General features: G+C 38.4%; 2 protein-coding genes across 4 annotated transcripts in view; both read left to right on the top strand.

Annotated features, from left to right (window-relative positions):
• LOC106170629 (equilibrative nucleobase transporter 1) overlaps positions 1–13,357 on the top strand; it is a 35,328-nt gene that overhangs the window by 17,122 nt on the left and 4,849 nt on the right. For 2 of the 3 annotated variants that reach the window (XM_087015545.1, XM_087015548.1), the window contains exons 1-8: positions 5,987–6,111; positions 6,502–6,681; positions 7,199–7,309; positions 7,852–9,344; positions 10,005–10,390; positions 11,052–11,098; positions 11,892–12,061; positions 12,278–12,917. The exons of the other annotated variant lie outside the window; for it this stretch is intronic. In XM_087015545.1, the coding sequence (XP_086871671.1) occupies positions 10,035–10,390; positions 11,052–11,098; positions 11,892–12,061; positions 12,278–12,917 (1,213 nt within the window). In that variant the 5' untranslated portion in view covers positions 5,987–6,111; positions 6,502–6,681; positions 7,199–7,309; positions 7,852–9,344; positions 10,005–10,034. Of the gene's footprint in view, positions 1–5,986; positions 6,112–6,501; positions 6,682–7,198; positions 7,310–7,851; positions 9,345–10,004; positions 10,391–11,051; positions 11,099–11,891; positions 12,062–12,277; positions 12,918–13,357 lie in introns of those variants that run through there. 3 annotated transcript variants of the gene reach the window in all.
• Positions 1,442–7,973, top strand: LOC147761078 (beta-1,4-galactosyltransferase 4-like). The gene is made up of 9 exons (XM_087015056.1): positions 1,442–1,498; positions 1,974–2,167; positions 2,555–2,677; positions 3,285–3,392; positions 4,160–4,313; positions 5,175–5,228; positions 6,519–6,681; positions 7,199–7,309; positions 7,852–7,973. Exons 1-9 carry the CDS (start codon positions 1,442–1,444, stop codon positions 7,971–7,973), a joined length of 1,086 nt encoding a protein of 361 aa, XP_086871182.1.

Consider the following 13,357-nt stretch of genomic DNA (forward strand, 5'->3'; position numbering starts at 1 on the left):
TGGTGATGAAAGGAGAGGTGTTTTTAAAAATTTCCAAGAAAATTAAATATTGTACCCATTGTTTGACTTACAGGTTGTTTACATGTGACGTCCACACGAAGTACAGACGTGAGTAATCAATTTCAAATAGACGTTGTACAAGCAAAGAACAGAAGGACAAAATATGCCTTTGGAGACCACATGGTACAAAGCATTTTGCGTCAAATGCAGTGCCTCGGCGTTCCAAATTATAGGGAAGCCGAAGGGATTCATGTTCTTAATCGCAATGACTGCGTTCTTGGTCTTCCTATTTCTTAACCTGAAGATGGAGTCACTGCATCACACAAAACGGATAACGTTGAAGGATTTTTCGGATTTTATAAACGGTTCAGGTGAGTTGTTTTACAATACATCTATTTGCAGTCGTTTATATTTCTCTCTGTCTAAATAGCCAATGGTGTTTAGAACTTCTCGTCTGATTTTGTCAATTGTCAACCGTTGTATGGGCATCTGGTGGCTTTTCTATTTTTAAGTTTCCATTATTCAGAAAAGTCAATTTGCACACGTTAGTGAATTGAAGTGTTTTAGTCACAAATAAGCCAGTTACGCGAGCCAGTTACTTCCAAAGCTGTAATTAATTCTCGGCGCTGCCAGTAATTACGCCGCGGGGTATTCAGGGCACACACCGTGATCACAAGATACCGTAAATAGATTTTTAGAAAATAGATTTTTCATGTGAACGCAGCCTTAGTGTAATGAAGCTCTCTGATCACAAATGGGTTGAACAACTCATTAGTTCATCTCTATTTTATAAGTTAAAACTAAAGTTTAATCAGAATTGAGCAGCCTTACACCGCCTACAACAGAAGATTAATTTTTTTACTTGAGAACTAATCCTGTTGTATATGTAATTGTAAATAATATAAATGTAATGTTAATATGTTCGTATTTTAGAAAACAGAAGCACAACAAATATGGTTCCGCCAACACGGGGAGGACACGAGGCCAAATTCTCAAAGAATATTAATATCTCGACAGACTGTTCATATTTTATAAACGGTTTAGGTGAGATGTTTAACAATGCATTTAATTTCATTAATTCATATCTTTCTCTGTCCAAACTATGTTAAGAACTTCTGGCCTAATTTTTTCAACTGTCAACCGTTGTTTATTTTATCATGAATTTTTTATCAAGATCAACTGCCTGACATCTCCTACGCAGGAGATCTATTCTTAAGAAGAAAAACAGTTCTAAAATGGTTAAGATTTACCCATTTTAGAAAGAAGAAGAATGATAAATTTAGTTCCGCCTACATGGGAAGAACTGGAGGCCAAATTCTCAAAAACCGGGATAAAACTCGGAGGTCAGTGGAAGCCGAAAAACTGCACAGCTCAAACGCACGTGGCCATCATTATACCCTTTCGTGACCGCGACGCACACTTAAGAATCTTCCTGAACAACATGCACCCATTTTTCCAGAAGCAAAAACTGGACTATCGAATCTATATAGTTGAACAGGTAGGCCTGCTCAAGAGGATTGAAGAGCACGATTCTCTTCTTTTTCTTATTTACAAAACTGGCTTTTGATACCTGTACCTTGGCTGTCGGCTGTTCCTGGGAAGCCACCAAGCCAGTCCCTTCAAAAACGTCAAGGTCAAATTAGCTTTATTACCGGTAATATAGGCCGTCCTATTGGTTAAAAGGTAGGCCTATAAAGTTCGTCAAGAACAAAGAGCTATTCTTTTTATCCCAACTTATGAAAAATCGGCTTTTAGACTATTTTAATCTAAACCTATAAACACGATAAATAACATTCGCAATTATGGAAATGGTTTGAAACGATAGTTAGGGACAAGTTATAAACCGTTGGGGTATATTGTGATGGACTGACTTTATCAGCATACCAGCTTTAGTTGCCTTCCTTATTGATGCCGTATTCAATATAACTCATTTAGAAAGACTTCAATCATTCCCTACATAATTTTACTTGTAGAAAGCTGATACTTTATTCAACCGAGGTCTACTAATGAACATAGGATTTGTTGAGTCAGCTAAAATAGACAGAGATTCGTACGACTGTTTCGCCCTTCACGACGTCGACTTGATAGCAGAAAACGAGTGGAATTTCTACAACTGCGCAGAAAAAGTGAAACACATGTCATCCAACGTTGATAAGTTCAAAAAAGGGTAAATCTTGCAAACATTGCTTGTGTGTCTTGGTGCATGTGCATGTTTGTGCATGTAAATAAACGCGCGTGCGTGTGTGTGTGCGTAAGAGAGAGAGAGAGAGAGAGAGAGAGAGAGAGGGGAGAGATGGTTTTGTTGTTGAATAAAAAGTAAAAGTTTTCCCTGCTGTATCTTCCAATTGTACTTCAAATGTGAGTGCATTTCACGCACTTGATACAATTTGCATTCCTTTGTAGTGTTGCATTTTTATCTACCACAACACAGTTTGGCTTTACACATGATACTCATAGATTAAATCAATTTTTTACAAATCATGCGAACTCCACACCAAATTTTATCAGCCATGCACCTTTGCTTACTCAGACCTGAGCCCCAATTATTTTGCAGGATTCCCTACAAGGAATACATTGGAGGAGTGACCATGTTTACTAAATTACAATATCGTCAGGTGAACGGCTTTTCAAACACGTATTTTGGGTGGGGAGGCGAGGACGATGACCTTTATGAAAGGTATTTGTTTTCCTATTGATACGTCAATATGTATCTTATGTCGTCATGAGATAGTGACGTCATTCTCCAGTTTGTTGGGAACGGCGTCGTGTAAAATTGCGTCATTGTTCAAAAGCAAGTTTTATATATTTATTTATTTATTTATTTATTTATTTATTTATTTATTTATTTAGCATTATTGATTATTATTATGATCGAGGGTGAGAGGGGGGTTGCTAACTCACCATCAATTCTTATGCTTATAGGAATTACACAGATAGAAAACCGTTTCGATGGTCAATTTTTAACGTTTTTCAAGGTTGGATATCCATTATTTAAGTGATAGAATGTATCTAATATTTGCAAACAGTTGGGTCAAAGAACTTCTTTGATTCGGGCAATATTAAACCGTTTTTAATTTGCATCTAGATAATCTCTTCCCTTCGCTGCCAAGGAGGAGCACTCATAACTTATGAAGATTAATATTTATATAGGATTTAATAAAACTTTTTTTTTGGGGGGGGGGGGAGTGAGGGTCTGCCCGTAAATATATCTTTCTTAAAAAGCACATCAATAAAATGTAAATAAAATACAAATAATATCCATAGATAAACCAATTGATTTACAGAATCGTCAAAAATAAGACGGAGGAAATTACCAGAGTACCCCTTGATATTGGGCGGTACAGAATGATAAAACACAAGACGGAGTCTGGCAATCCACTAAATCCGCTCAGGTAAGGTTGTGTTAAATTAGACTGTGAGTGCAAGAGAGAGAGAGAGAGAGAATATGATTTTTCTCACTTACTTTATCCATTTTCGTCTTATTTGTCCCAATTTTGACTGATTGGACGTATGCGAAGGAAATGAAATAAAAGCAGTTTTTAAACAGCGTATCCCTCTCACTAAAGCCCCCTTTACACTGGACGGCGTCCTTTCTGCGTCCAGCAGTACGGCCCAATTTGAGAGTTAAAAAAAATTATAATACTTTACGTGCCGACAACTGGCCGATCATTGAGCATTCATTCTGATACAAAATCAATGCTCGTGCCTCTTTATTAAGACCACAGCGATGTCAAATTTCATGGTCGCAGAAAGGACGCCGTCTAGTGTAAAGGGGGTATAAGGAGCCTCACAGTGAAAGATATATCAATGGTCACGCTTGGTAGATCAATTAGGCTTGGTGTTCTAATCCTCATATCTCCAGTCAACACGATGATCGGTTGCCTAGTACGTTATGCAACAGTAAAATTAAATCCATAGTACCCTTGTAGCAAAGTACATAAATGCGGTAGGGTGACTTTTTTTGCTAGGGGAGTATACTAATAAGACCAACGGCCCAACTTATGATTTATTTGTTATATTTTTATTTTTTCATTTATTATTATTATTTTGAAAGTATATCTCTTTGGGGAAATTCCCCCAGCCATCCGCCTAACCAATCTATTTTGTCACAGCACAAGTTTTGTAATTTTTGAATGAATAAATCTGATTTTTTTCTCAGATATACGTTACTCTGGCCTGCAATGAAACGTTGGAAAGTGGATGGGCTAAGTAGTCTTGAAGGGACTTACAGTGTGTTAAAGACCGACGAGTTCCTACTGTACACGAGAATATACGTGGATGTCGATCCACATGCCGTTTACACAAACATTAAGGTATGCCGTCAAATGAAATTGTCTTGAATGTCTTAAACATTTTTGCCGTATTTCCACCTTGTGAAAGTCTAAGACCCCATTCCCACAGATTTTAGATCGATCTATCCCTGTGGGGAGTCTCGCTAGGTTACTGTCAGCTTACCCGGCTTAAGCGTCTGTCCCGCCTACTAAAAGCTGTAAGGGAGTAATAAACTACCGTGCACCCTCGGCTGACATCAATTTCGCGTGAACCCCCAGGGAGTTAGTTCGAACTAGATGGATCGATCTAAATCTATGGGAATGCACTTTATCACCCCATTTCCATAGAATTTTAGATCGATCTATCCCTGTGGGGAGTCTCACTAGATTACTGTCAGCTTGGCCGGCTTAAGCGTCTGTCCCGCCTACTAAAAGCTGTAAGGGGGTAATTAACTATGGTGTCCGCTCGGCTGACTGCAATTTAGCCTGAACCCCCAGGGAGTTAGGTCGATCTAAAACTTAATCTTTAGATCGATCTTAATCTCTGGGAAAGCACCCCACAGGGATAGATCTATCTAAAAAATCTATGGAAATGGGGTGTAAGACAGATATGATGTTGTTTGCAACGTACTTGTACAATCACTTGCATTTCTGTACTCTACTCAATGCCAAGAGGAGACGCGTTACTATGTTTTAATAATATGTTTTAATATGTAATCAGTTTGCATTCAACGAGAGTCCCCGCGAAGTTGAATCAATCTACGTAGAATGATCGTTTCATTGGGAATGAGCCCTTAAAGATTTCCAAAGACCCAACATTGAAGGGGGGGTCCGAAACTTGCTCTCCTAGCGGTCAAAAGTCCTGTTAAAGAGCTTTTGACTTTCGTTTCTTCTACATTTTAGGGAAAAGTTTTAAGTCCAAGGGAATTACAACGACTGCTAAAATGGAGCAAGGAGGTGAGATTTTTTATACAAGTAGGATGTTAAAAAATACAATTATAAGCATGGCAAACTTCATGAATTTCCATATTTTAAAGTTCGCTGATCCCCGTGGTACATTGTGTATGCACCGGGGTATAATGGACTTAGGTCAGATAATGTCTCAATTCATTATTTAGCAGACACAGTTTGGAACCGATTTGCAAGAAAGTTATGTAGCCAACGACCTAGTCCCGGTGTAACAGGAATGGAAGTCCGGGCTCCCATATGATTAGTACATATTAGGGTTAGTTGGAGTATTGGGGTTAGTATATGGGACGAATGTCAACTGGACAAAATAATGGAAAGCGGACTACGGTTCCTAGCGGACTTGCATTCCTGTTACACCCGAGATTTCAATGTGAAAGTATTCATGAAAGAATTAAAATGTATGTTTCTAAAATAATAATTTATTATAAAATGGTCAAACAAGAAAAATTTACCAAGGTGGAATATTCTAACACATTTTATACACATAAAAGAAAATAATAATGTATATAGAAGAATAATCTTGGACAAGCATATAATACAAAGGATTTGCATATAACAATAGTGTGTGAAATAGCATGATTTTTTTTTCGAATCGATTTAGAATAAGGTGTGAAAGTATATGCGAAAGTCCAATTAAGAATATGAAATTTGATACCATTGAATTTGTCTTTCTGGTATTAATAAGTTATTTATTACAAACTTTTATCCATATACTGAAATTGTGGATGTAGTTGACACTGGCAGCACCCTTATCTCATGTTTCAGTTATGCGGATGTAAAAATGGCGGAGTTTGTGTGGTGAATAAAAGGAGTAAACAGAGAACATGTACCTGTCCTTACCCATACGGCGGATTACACTGTGAACGGAACTGTAAGTTATGTCTAGAAACATTGATGAATTGAAAGAAACTCTGAAATTACAAGCAACAATTTTAGTAACTTTACTTTCAAAATCCAAATATCCCAACTGTTTTTTTCCCTAAAATGAAACTAAAAATTCTTATCATAATCACTGTGGCCTCATCTGCTTTTTATTTTTAAAAAGAAACGTTTTGTTGGGTATTCTACATAAGTGTATAAGTGCGATCGGAATTTGGACATAGTGCTAGATCCATTTTGTCATGGAGTCGAATTCATGACAATAATTAAGCTATGACTCATGAGTAAAGAAAAGAGGAGATATATGACTATAAAGTAGAAACATTGAGTATTGATCATCATTTATTTATATCATGAGATTAGTATTAATTTTTATCATAAGTGACTTGCCCACGGCAGTTTGAGGTAATGTTCGAGACAAGTTGCTACAGTTTCAATATGACATTGGACGGCTCCTTCTACAAGGCTAAGAAGAGCTGTGAGTCAATGGGAGCAAGACTAGTCGCCGTGAATGACGAAAAGGAGCACAGGTTTATTACACAGTTCCTTGCCGCTGATGCAGGTAAGTAACACTCCATTCCTATGCCTAAATTGATCTAGCAGGATCGACCCATCTCCGAGGGGTTTCTTGCTGAATTGCACTCATTGCTCTGATGTCTGGCACGCCTACTGAAGCTGTTAGTGGATAATTAACTATCGTTTAGCAGCTTCAGTAGGCGAGCCTGACATCTACGACGATTGAGCTTAATGTAATTTAGCGAGAATCCCCTCGTAGATGGGTCGATCTTGCTAGATCGATCTAGGTATGGGAATGGGGTCTAAAATTTAACATGCATGTGTATTACACATGTTACCTAGCGTCGCAAACAACTTCACATAGTGACGTTGCCAACAAGAACGAAACACTGTGCACATGCATTACATACTTGATTTTTCCGAAATAGTCTGAAGTCTCATTTTTGTTGTTAATTGTGTGTATGTACATGTAGCCATCTTGCAATATACATGTATACACATATCGTCTCCAGTAAAGCGATACTAGTTGTTCCGTGACGTACGTGTGTTTCATTGAACTTCAGCTCGATCCGACCGTTGCTGGTGGACATCAGCCACAGATGAAGCCTCTGAAGGTACCTGGGTATTGTCCGGATGGGGGAACATCCCAGCAAGGTTCACTGCGTGGTATCCAGGTAAACAGCGCACGTTTTCCGTTAGTAAAATTGAGTATACTTTGTTAATCAAAGTTTGCTTTCTATTTTTATCTTAAATATTTGGTAAGACCATCCTACATGCCTTCTGTGTTATTTAAGTGTATCATAGTATGGCAAGACACGGGTCAGGTTAAGAAGGTGTTGGCTGTGGTGTACTGGCAATAATCATTTAGACAAGTAGGGCCTAGTGGCACTACTGAGAACTGACGCAATGGTATAGGCCCTACGTCTGCTTTCATTATTTAGAGCGAACTTCATTAATCGACTGCATGATGTATTCCGCTGTAGAACGATCACGTGCCAGGTTACTAACAGATTAAAAAAAAACGCTCAGTAATGGTTGTGTTACTGCACTTATTCTCAGCGTTTACCTCACTACGCATGCGCACAGGTCCATACAGCTGCAATAAAATGCCATCGCTTCAAACATTTCTAAACCGGACCCTATATCGTGTATGAATTAAGTACGCCCGCAATGACTTAATGTCTTACAAGTAACTTTGTTATATTCTTTCTGTCAGGTGAGCCAAATAACAAAGGAGGCAATGAAGACTGTGCGAGGTACAACAGGGGAAGACGAAATTGGGAGGATGCCCCATGCTTGCAGACTTGCAACTTTATATGTGAAACAAACGCGATTTAGATAACGGCTAGTATTAAAATAACGCAAAAAAATGGAGAGGGGTGGTACCGGTATTAATAAAGCTTGGGAATTCCCCTTTCACCGTCCATTGGAAGTGGAAATAACCTGCTCGTATTAAATTATTTTATAGCAGCCGTCCTAAGTATTTTTCTGCAAACATGGCCATGTCTTTATACATATACAGTATACAGAAGTCCGATTGCCAAAAAAAAAAAAAAAAAAAAAAAAAAAAAACTTTAAGCCACGAATATTCACGGATATTCTTTTCTTGTGAAGATCTTGATTTTAAGCCATGTTTATAGTTAATAACTTCTGCAGTCGAGTGTGATGCCTGAATATGACATAATTGGCGTCCTTCGGATTCAGCCTTAACTGAAATCTAAGGCGTTATTGTGTGAAGAAGAAAGGGGAAAGCTTTACAAATATATAAAATCTAATAAAGATTATATCTGCTCAGGGATATTATAATAAATAGCTGATAGTTTTACACATTTTAAAGAATATAATGGCCAAGGTTAGTATTACCATTAGCCATTTTGTGCAATGTATTATGGTCAATAATATAGTGATATTGTACAATTTTCTTATACGTCATTTCTATGTTTTATATCTGTTATTTGTAAACTGTCTCTATTTATTATTATCATCAGTAGTTCTAATGTGCAATCTCAGTGTGTAGCATTTCCCAATTAGTATAGGTGTATTACATTTATAACTGTTAAAAGTCCAAAATGAATACTAGGCATTTTGGGATGGGAAAGGGAGGGCTTCAGTGGACCCTGGCGGACCCTTTGCTGCCGTAACGCAATTGAGGGTTCGTTTATATAATTATAATGGTTAGGGTTAGCCTGACCTAAGTGTGTCGAAATCTAGGGCGAGACTTACCCTCTACCAGGGTCTCAGTTATAATTGTGGACATTTTTTGCTGAATCGACATCAGACCAAAATGACTGTCTATTTATCTAGAGACTTATATCCGTGAGTATCTGTGAAAAATCAATCTGTCGTCCTGGTAGAGGGTAGGCGAGGTTTAAATGTACAAATGAATGCGAAGCGCAGTCTCTAATGGAGGTCTCTGTCACACGGTGTCGGGTCCGACATAAAGATCATACGAAGTCGTATGACGTAATGTCTTGTAGTCTAATAGCTCTTGAGTAATGCGGCGGTCTCTGTGTATGACGCCGAAGTAAAGGAATTAATTATACAATTAAAGGTAGTTGAAGTTTGCGTCATGGACCATACATGTAGATAAGGAATAAGGATATAAGCAATACCTTGAGAGATATACGGGAGACAGCTGGGGAGACAGGTAGAAGGAAGCAGCGAGGAAGGAGATTGGAGGCGACGGAGTACGGAGCTGACAAGTTAAGAGTAGGTGGCTTCACTTAGAATATGTAGTTACCTAGCGTCAACGAATAAATCATTTAACTGGTCATTATGTGGACTTGGGTTTTCTTTGCGCGACCTTACGTAAATCTGACACGAACCGTGGAATCTTTGGATTGCGTTATCCACTAAGTTAGTCTAAAACGTAATGTCCTATTTCGAGCCCACGCTTGAATTAAGCGTACAAAATTATTTAAGTTTAGGGCATTCATCATAGGCATATGTAAAAGGTTCATTACAACGGGCTTAAAGGGCGGTTCGTTCAACCCTCCCCCCTCCAAAAAGAAACAAAAAAAACGTACCCTTCTCCCGGGCCTGATGCAACTAAGCAAGTCCTTGTATAATTATAATGCTGATAATCATTGCATTGTAATGTGCTGTGTGTAGCTTAATTGTATTGCTGGACGTGTAAATACATTGTATGAATAAACTCGTATTTATTTTTAGAAAAAAAGGTCAACAATATGCCTTGTACTCAAAAAGTACAGGTACTTCAAAATCATATCAACATGATGCCATGAGCAAAACCTTTTGGCTGTTGGTTTTAAAATACCCACGTGATTGTGTTTATGAATATGCAACAGCAGGTATAAAAAGGGGAAATCGCACTTCTGCTATCTGAACTAAGTCGATGTTTTTATGTAGTCGCCAGTGTCGGCCAGCGCACAGTTAAACATGGAAAAGGGAAATGAACCAGCGCTGTACAAAGCTTTCCTCGTGGCTTTCGTTTTGATCGAAGTTGGCCTCTTCAGCGTGTGTGTGCAGGGGTGGCCGTCGCTGGTCTACATCTTCAGGGATACAGGGTTTTACGCAAATCTCTGCGACAACGACACTCTCACATATTCGCCCGACATGAACGCAACAGCGTCCAGCGATTCAGTATACGATCACCTAACAGAGATTGGATGTGCCCCACAACAAGAAATGTTGAATCTAGTATACACGGTGGCGTCTGTAGCGTTAGTTTTTACCTCAGTTCTGGGGCATATATATGATCACTGCGGAACATGGTTCGTTCGAGGGATATGTATGTAAGTCCTGCACGTTTTAATGTGTGTAACTGTGTGTATTTGTGAGTGCATTGTGAGTTCAAAATGAAAAGAAAGGATGAAGCAATTTTATGCTATTAATGTCATATAAATCAAGCAGCTGCCAGTGCAGTAGTGAATGCTTAATTTTACGCACGTCTTCATGTACGCTCCGTTCGGTCAGGCCAGATGCCCAAAGACATGCCCGTTTAACCGGTTGGGATCAATACTACATGTAGCTCATCCTTACTTTTTTTTCCAATGCGAACGCTCAGCTATGGATATTTAATCCAAAGTGTGTGTTTCATTTGATTTACATACTAAGTGCTTTAAGTACGTGTGACCTAGCGTATAATGCAGGTCTATTAGTTTGTTTTATATGGATGTATTAAGCAATATCAATACACCGGCAGATCCAGGACTTTATTAAAGGGGTCAAAATCCCAAAAATATGTTCAGTTGTACCAACGGTGAGGCTAGATGGGGACAATTTATTATGCAATGTACATAAGAATGGAAAAAGTTCTTATTATATATATATATATATATATATATATATTTTTTTTTTTTTTTTTTTTTTTTTTTTTTTTTTTTTTTTTTTTTTTTTTACTGAACGTCAGAATATATAATCAGCCCGCCATAATCATGCCTTTACCTATTTCAGGTCATTATGCTTCACTGGTACATTGCTCATGGCTTTCGCGAGGCCAGGTAGGTCCTAAAGTAACACGACCGAATTGAGGGTAACGCTCAGTTCTACAGTAAATCTATGCACAATACCGATAACGAATATTGATGAATTGATGTTAAAATGCTTCCAAAACTGTCATTGAATAAATATCGCCAGAAAAATTAATAAAAAAGATACCGTTACTGAAGACACACAGTGTGTTTTAACAATGAAACACACGTCCTCAAAGGGCCCCCTGATCCGATCACGTTACAGACTCGTCCATGCATGCAAGAATCCGTATTCAGATGGACTTATGGACGTTTGACCCAGCATGACCTCGCTGTACGGTCTTGGCTGGTAATACAAAGCCACTTGGAAACTAGTGCACGTCAAATTGACGATGTGCCGTTGTTATAACAGAAAAACATGCATCGCAAAATTGACAGGGAGTGTTATATATACCAGATGTTGAATCTATAGTCACATGTTCACCAAACGGGTATAATAATTGATATCCCCGGTCCACATATAATGGAACGGATAATTTAAGCCCACAAGTATAATTTTCACCACCGTAATCATGGTTTCATATATTTATGTCCACTAAATTACTTTAAATTGCCCCAGTAAATTGTCACTAAAAGGTATATGTCCCTAAAAAAGTCGATATACATGTAGATACTATGTTATTCCATAATTGGTCTTGCGAATGACAATTTAAGTCGACAATTCTCAGCTCTTATTTCGATTTTTATTATTTACTCATAGTGCAGAGCTAAATGTATGTAAGAACCCGGGTCTTTCTAGCATCTCGCGCACTCTTCGTTTCAGGTCTGGAATGGCTACTATTTCCAGGATCCATCGCCCAATACCTAGGTGGCGTTATGTACCTTGCTACAGATATGCAGATGCCGCAGCTTTTTCCTAAGAGCAAAACGACTCTTGGGATTGTGGTTTCTGGAGCAACAGACATGAGCACGTCGTCTTTTCTTTTTGTTAAGGTAAATTAAACAAAACCTTTTTTTACCTGATGTTTTCCAAAAAGACAGGTACATTCTTGACATAGTGGATGTTGGCTTCAAATGCTATCCAATGCCTAACAACGAACATTCAAGACTGATAACCAGAGGAATTAATACAAGTGATCTCTTTTTTATTTAGACGTAAGCATATTAATTATTTCATTAGATAAACATTTTTCTTCATTTAATTTCAAGCTAGCTTATGATGCGGGGATACCATACCAAAGCTCCATGGTGGTATTTGCGTGCATTGGTTTCGTCATTTCTACTATTACTACGATTTTGCTGCCCCCTAGGGACCACGACACAAACAACAAAGCAGCAGATAATGTATTTACAAAGTGTAGGGCTTTGTCGCTGTACTCGTTCAATTGTTTGACACCACTCGAAATAAATTCCAAAAATGCTATAACCGAGCGAGATGATGAAGCTTGTGCGGATGTTTTACATTCAAATGTCAACATTCAAAATAACTTGAATACAAACGAAAATGAGAAGGAAGGGGGCACACACGCACCGGCAGAAAGCATCTCTCTTTTACCTCCTACGTCTTTTTCCGACGATAAAAGGAACGGTTCCCAAGCAGCCGGGGAAAAAGAAAACAGGTCTTCAGACACGCACGAAGAAATTAACATCATCGATGCAGAGCTGAAACCGTTATCCCATGACTCAAAAGAAAACTCGGATGATACTGCCCAGCTTTCCTCAATATTCAAAAGTCCGTTGTTTTGGACAACGGAAATCTGGTTTGTTGGCAATGTTCTGTTGGTAATGATGTATTTTGGGAGCTTCAACTCGATCATAGATTACCTATCACACGGGGACCAAAGTAAAGGTGAGAGGCAATGTCGTATATCAACGACCACAGGGATCTTGCTTCCATTACTCCAAGCTTTAGGGTTTATTCTAAAAAAATCTTCAGCGTGTATCTGCCGTTGCCGTCAAAACGACAGAGACGTGCTTCTGATAGAAGTGAGTTTTAAATATTAGTTTGGAAAGATTTACTTGCTAGCGAGCGTTCGCCACACTCCTCTATCGTTGCAGTGTTGTATTGCGGCCATTTGTAACACAATTAACAGACAATTGAATGAATGAACTGTCATCACCATTGTAAAATGTGCTTAGCGTGTACAGGTGCTATTCAAGATATACCGGGGTCCGTTTCACAAAAAGTCTGAAACTCTTGAACTAACCTTAAACTGATAAAATCGGATAGCCTACTTCATATACGCAAAGTCAACTTCGTGGTGTAGGCCTACATGTAGGTCTAAGAGA

Source organism: Lingula anatina, chromosome 6 (assembly GCF_051362555.1).
Source record: "Lingula anatina isolate TDL-2025a chromosome 6, LinAna3.0, whole genome shotgun sequence".
Classification (NCBI taxonomy): domain Eukaryota; kingdom Metazoa; phylum Brachiopoda; class Lingulata; order Lingulida; family Lingulidae; genus Lingula; species Lingula anatina.

Coding starts and splice junctions, on each gene's coding strand:
- LOC147761078 (XM_087015056.1), top strand. CDS start 1,442: ATGCACCCATTTTTCCAGAAGCAAAAACTGGACTATCGAATCTATATA. Junction 1,499..1,973: donor GAATCTATATAGTTGAACAG/GTAGGCCTGCTC, acceptor TTTTACTTGTAG/AAAGCTGATACTTTATTCAA. Junction 7,310..7,851: donor GTTCACTGCGTGGTATCCAG/GTAAACAGCGCA, acceptor TCTTTCTGTCAG/GTGAGCCAAATAACAAAGGA.